General features: G+C 38.7%; 1 protein-coding gene across 1 annotated transcript; it reads left to right on the top strand.

Moving 5' to 3' along the window:
- Positions 1 to 1,051: 1,051 nt before the first annotated feature.
- LOC143365361 (protein Fer3) lies at positions 1,052 to 3,888 on the top strand. The gene is made up of 4 exons (XM_076805510.1): positions 1,052 to 1,210; positions 2,215 to 2,369; positions 3,077 to 3,236; positions 3,391 to 3,888. Exons 1-4 carry the CDS (start codon positions 1,163 to 1,165, stop codon positions 3,541 to 3,543), a joined length of 516 nt encoding a protein of 171 aa, XP_076661625.1. The 5' UTR covers positions 1,052 to 1,162; the 3' UTR covers positions 3,544 to 3,888.
- Positions 3,889 to 6,280: the final 2,392 nt, after the last annotated feature.

Here is a 6,280-nt window from a genome sequence, read left to right as displayed (position 1 = left end):
TGCTATCGACGTGTTGCAGAATAAACTTATCAGATTTACCAGAGGATTGCGCTTCACTGACGGCACGTGGCACAGCGTATACAGAAAACGAAGCGTGAAAGGATACCTACTCTTACGAATCCTTCTTAAAAAAGAGCGCAACGAAAACTCGTCTGGTACGAACTTGTCGACAAATTATTCCTAGTATGTACCGATTGTTCACCGGTTTTCCGGATCGCATTCTGTAAAAGCGCGACAACGGTTACCAAAAGAATGTAGAAAATACATAATATGAATGTTAATAAAGGTAATAAAGGCTTCGGAGGACACGTTTAACACTAGGTTTACGGGACCCGTCAAAATTACGGGTTCTAATATTTTTAATTTAAAATTATTAAGATTCTAAGGATGCATAGATGAGAAATTATTTAGCAAATTTATTTCTTTGGGTATATATTATTTTTAAAATATTGCTAAAAATGTGGGTAGCACGTTCTTGTTATTTTTATAAAGTAATGCAAAATTGTGACTTTTAGTGCTTCGTAAACCTAGTGTTAAATGCGAGATTTTATAGGGACACCTCTCTATGTATGTACAATAAAAGACCATGTATGTAGAAATATACATACAGAGACCTATTCTGTAGGAACGTACAAAATAATAATAGAAATATCGGAGAAATATAGCTAAAATTCGGAAAAATATCAACGGGATACCAAAGGGTGGTTTGTCCATCTTTAAAATACCACGGTCGATAATCCCGATATTGCAGTGGAACCCCAGCCGCGAAAAAGGAGACAAGTAACGTAACGAGGGGTTCCCACAGGCTCCGCCTGTTCCCTGTCCCGTGGCCCCTTCGCCAATGGTTGATCGCTTGGGGAATCTAGACAGGGATGAGTTTCTCGAATGAGAACACGGGACCGCCACGCAAGCGTCCGAGAATGGTGAATAAACGTGGCTGCATAGGGTAGTCCCCAAAGGGGGCGGGCTCAAAGGTTTAGGAGCCTGATACGCTCTGGTCAAAGGTTGCTTCGACATCCTCAGATCGAAGGTGACACTTGTCCTGGTGACGAACAATTATTTCGAAGAGAATCCGTTCGCGACGTCGAGCCTTTTTTTCATTTTTTTTTCATCGAAAACACAGTGCTCCTGAGCTCGCTCGCCGCTGGATAGAACGCGGGATATGAGCTACACCGAACCGCTGTGGGAGATCAATGGAAATCAAGCACCAGTGAGTACATAGTAGAATACGCTTCTTTCGCCGCGCTGGTACTACATACATACTTGGACTAATCGTCCTCTAATCGATCTTTTATACCTTGTACGTTCAAATCGACCATATCGTAATTAACGGCTGCGAGTTCTTCTCTGGATCCCGCCTGATCCCGTTCAACTTGATCCCGCTTGATGCTGCAGTCAGAAATCATTAATAATTATTACGTCGTCGTAGATTTCAGCACAAAAGTAAACAATTAATTGGTTGAAGCGTTTAAAATATGTGAAATCCAGAGCCAGAGAACACGGGGTTTATCAATATTTTTCAATCCATAAAAGAGAGCGAGTAAAAGTTGCGAAAACCTTGTAACTTTATTGAACCGTTTAATCGTTACCGCTACAGAAAAAATGTATCGTTGTCTGTTATAACTGTTGTACGTATAGTATGTATACTTACATTGTCGTGTATCTGTCGCTACTGTTGTAGATATTGCAAGGACAAGATTACGCCACCCTACAATTTAATTATGACTACATGGCCTAAAACGAAAGCACCATATTTTATTCGCTGGCCCTGGGGTCCGCAAATTAACACATTGTTGTCAGGCCACGGATGAATCCGTTTTTTTTAGACTGGAGGTGGCTTCCGGGACACGTAAAAATCCGGTTTTCATTGGCTGGTGGTGGAAGTCGGGTCTCGTATTTATACTGATTTTTTAACGACGGATTATGTTACCATCGTCTTTGTGACAGTTCCACACACACATACTTGTTAGATTGATATACTACTTTTGTTATTTATAGTATTATTTTAAAGTTATAGCGATTTCTAAAAATGTCTAATTTCTTACGCGACGGCTAAAATATCGGCCGCGCGCGAAATGTCCCGCATACAATGTGTTAATTCGGTTAAACGATTAGATGCAATTTCGATCGACGATTTCTATTGGTTTTTGACGCGAGTCGACAATCTCGGCCGTAAATGAGAATAAATATAAGTAAATGGAGTAAATGAAATAGGTGATTACAGCGGACATGTCGCAATACGTCAGTGGCGAACTCGGGAGCTACCCTATGTGGGATAGTTCTGTTTTGTATCAAGCACCACCACCATCGCACTCTCATGTGAACGATCACGGACTATATAGGCAACCGTGTGCATTGCTGCATCAAAGGTAATAGCAATGATAACGTAAACTTTATTTTATGCATTTCGGACAAAAATGAGTAGGTGCAATTTAAGGTAGTGAACAGATGGAAAGATTTAAGAATATCAATGCATTAATTGTAGTCTATGAAAATCGTTAAAGGAACAAACGAAATTTCTATTCGACTCCTGTTTCTTGTAACGGATGGAAACCATTTTTATTTTACATAAAGATCCGCAGTTTAATGATAAGCCATAGTTGCGCGACAGCACAGAGGCGAATAGCAAAAATCTCTACGTGCGTATACAGTAAAGTATCTAGATACCTGTCCACGAATTACGAACTAGTTTACGAGCTACTTTTTCTCGTTTAACACGTTAAACATTTTAAACGCCACGTCGAGCGTCCCTGCGGACCGGTATGGTGTGGCCGCCGTCATTTCCGTTCATTCTACACCGCTGCACCAGCTTTTCTTTATAGGCGCATCTCTTCCTTGCTTCTCTAGCTTGACGAGTAAATGGAAAATCAAGAAAAATAGGCTTGGCGTTTAGCGTGTTTATTAAAACTGATAATGAGCTTACATTATCGTAAATATCGTACACAATCGATAAAATATCGGAGCACTGTATTATTAGAAATTGTATGTCACTATATTATTGTAGAACGGTATAATAGAAAAAAACAAAACTACTCGGGTGTTTTTCAAATTCTTACTAAAGAAGATTCGATTTCAGTCGATATACGTCGAACGGGAGATCTCCAAATCTTCCATCGTCTACCACGAAGAAACCAAGGCGTCGGGTGGCAACCGTTTCCCAGAGGAGAGCCGCGAACATTCGCGAAAGGCGAAGAATGTTCAATTTGAACGAAGCGTTCGACAAACTCCGCCGAAAAGTGAGTTTCCGTAGCCGTAGATAATAGATAAAGTCTGATAAAAAATATGCGAGCGCCATCTATGCGGCAGCTCTTGTCACCAATCCTTATTTAGAAACTTTGTTCATCTAAAATTTCATTTCGGTCCATTCTGTAACCATCGCTTTCTCTACAGGTACCGACATTCGCATATGAGAAACGACTGTCAAGAATCGAAACTCTGCGTCTAGCAATTACTTACATCGCATTCATGGGGGAACTGCTTGGAATCGAGCCGAGCAGTCCCAAGCCGGAATACATTCCACGAGAGTATTATTTGCCGAATTGAATCGACATAGCGAACATCGACCGTTCCAGCCATTTGATCGATCGAAATTTTTTAAGATACCCGAGGAATATTCGCGAAGAAACATAATTTCAGTACGTACGTCGATAAGCAAGTCACGAGAGAAATGCAACTTAGGAAGCGAGCTAACACACGACGACGACTCGACGATGTATTTAAACTTAAACGTATGTACGCATGTATAGGTATTGGCGATCGAGTGCCAATACCGCGATATGAACAGTTAAGAACTCTTCCATGACAAAGAAAACATTAAACGACACTTAATGTTTATGTGATTCTACGATGTAAGATAACAAATCCGTGTCTTCCATGACTTATGCAAATTTGCGCATATATGTACGTAAGTTATGTATACATATTATATTGTCATTATATTTAAATATATTTAAACACGTATACAATGATAGTTTCCTATTCATTCATGTTCCTCCAACGCAAAGTAGGAACTCCTCGAGTGATTGTGAACTCGGAGAAAAGGACAGTGAAACTCGACAGCCGCGGTCGCCGAAGAGTGTCACATAATACATACGTATTGGGTCGGGTACATCGGTGTGTTTACTCGGGTCTTTAAATAAAAAAATAAACTTCTTTATTATTATTTTTTTATGGGACTTTCACCATCATATTCGTAGCATTTTTCTAAGGAAAACGATACTAAATATGACATAATTCCGATGATATTTACTTGTGTAATGAACGACGGAAGTCTCGGACGCAAAGAAGGACAGCATATGAAAAGAAAGAGACGCGGAGAGTCCTTCTCGCCTCGAGTTCGACTGTTCAGTTTTCGCCGCGTTGCACAGTGCGGACAAATAGCCAAATTTCGGGCAAAAGTCTAGATATGGTTATTAATGTATATGTATTGATAATTAAGGTAAAGGTATCAGTAGTTGACCAGTTAAGAGAAGTTTTTCACGCGAACAACAGTAACCGCTTGCTCTGTCATCAAATAGCGACAATCGATGCCTGAAGATACTCTTTAAGTCTTCTAGATTATGTAACAATGCCACTTTTTAAAAAAAGTTTACTTATACAAATTTAAGAAACATATTTAAAAATTCTGTAATTGCTTTAGAAGTTGACCACTCTTAAACATGAAAAATCTAGTAATTGACCTTCTCTTCGTTAGTAGTTGACCACTTATACTAGAAAGAGGGTTAAAGCAATAATGTTGGGAATCATTTTAGTATCATTTAGTTTCAACAATTACTAGCACAAATTACAATTAAAGAATAAAATAAGAAATAAAATAAATCAATTCCATAAAAAGTTCAATTCAGGAACAGAGTAGACGTTGCGAGTTCTGCTCGATTTCGTGGGCTCATTGATATGAGAAAGTACAGCCTTCCACTCGTAGTCCAGCACATCAGGCTTGTCTGAAAGATTTGTTGTGAAAGATTTACTTAATATTTATTTGAATTTAATAATTACAAAGAGGGTATCATGAACAAAGTGCATGCACTTGGAACTGTTACAGAAATATATAAGATCACCCTTTCGATGAAGTATCGAATGAGGTTTATAACACGAGCGACTGGAATCCGCCTCTTTTGAGGAGTATAGTACACACTGCATGTCTAGCCTTCCTTTAATTAGTTTTGGAGGCAGGTCTCTGGAAGTTGTGGATGCATTCGCTTGTACGGTCTGGCTTGCGAGTCAATAGCAATTGTTAGCGTACCATAAAACTCCAGATGTGACACAGAACACAGGTAGGTGTGCTGGGCGCTACGTCACCAACGCACTAAAGGACTGAAATGAAGGAAACACTTTTGTTTTTTCAATGATCGTCGCAAAAAATTGTTCTTCCTTGAATATGGATGGTACCATGGTATTGGGTTGTAAAGGGGTGTTAAACAGAGCTGCAATGCAGCCCATAAAAAATTAGTAGAACGGTGAAATAAAGAGTAAACTAGAATGTTTTCGAGTAAAATTATTTAAAAATAGTTCTAATGTGTTTTTAAAGTCATCTAGTAAAAATCTTATGGTGCTGAGGTGGAAAAAATATTTATTCATGAAAGAAAATTTTTTTTAATTAATAATAACAGTAGCTAAATATATGAAAAAATTTAAGATAGTGTTGATGACAATAGCTCATTATTAGATTAATATTCAGGTTGGTCGCTTTTAAACTTCGATATGAGATCTGTATTTGTTCGAATTTTTCCGGGTTTTCCATTTTTTACAACTAGAGTTTGCAACTACAAAATTGGAAAAAAATAAAATACGTATCATTACAATTAATATTATTCTTAATTTATATTAATTAGAGATTTTGTACACAAGATTTACATGTTAGTTACATATGTCAGATAAAACAATTAAGCTGTACGTTCTAATCCTGGTTAAAAAAATAATGTGCGTTTAGTTTTATGCTAAAAGACTGACCGGTTCTGTGCCATGCTAAAAGACTGACCGGTTCTGTTCCAGGAAAGACTGACCGGTTCTGTGCCATGCTAAAGCGGCGATGTTACGAAAGTGGGAACGCCGAAACCCCGGGCGTGAGCACTCTCATTCCTCTCTGTTAGAACCTTCATCATCTTTTAGGCTGGATCAGAGCCTATATAGAAGAGCCTCTTTTAGCATAGAAGTAGCATCCACTCTGACATTATTTGGAATCCGCTGCTAATTATGCAGGTTCTGGTCCAGGCTAAAAATTAGACTAGGGAGCAGCACTATACCGGAGACATTAAAATCCCGGGCGTGAGCACTCTCATTT

The sequence above is a fragment of the Halictus rubicundus genome, chromosome 1, assembly GCF_050948215.1.
Source record: "Halictus rubicundus isolate RS-2024b chromosome 1, iyHalRubi1_principal, whole genome shotgun sequence".
NCBI classification, from domain to species: Eukaryota; Metazoa; Arthropoda; class Insecta; order Hymenoptera; family Halictidae; genus Halictus; species Halictus rubicundus.
Note: the sequence above shows the minus strand (reverse complement) of the source record. Positions and strands in the feature narration are given on the sequence as shown.

Excerpts from the sequence above, each read along its gene's own strand:
- LOC143365361 (XM_076805510.1), top strand. The coding sequence starts at position 1,163 with ATGAGCTACACCGAACCGCTGTGGGAGATCAATGGAAATCAAGCACCA. Across the intron at positions 2,370-3,076 it reads TGTGCATTGCTGCATCAAAG|TCGATATACGTCGAACGGGA; the intron begins GTAATAGCAATG and ends ATTCGATTTCAG. Across the intron at positions 3,237-3,390 it reads TCGACAAACTCCGCCGAAAA|GTACCGACATTCGCATATGA; the intron begins GTGAGTTTCCGT and ends CTTTCTCTACAG.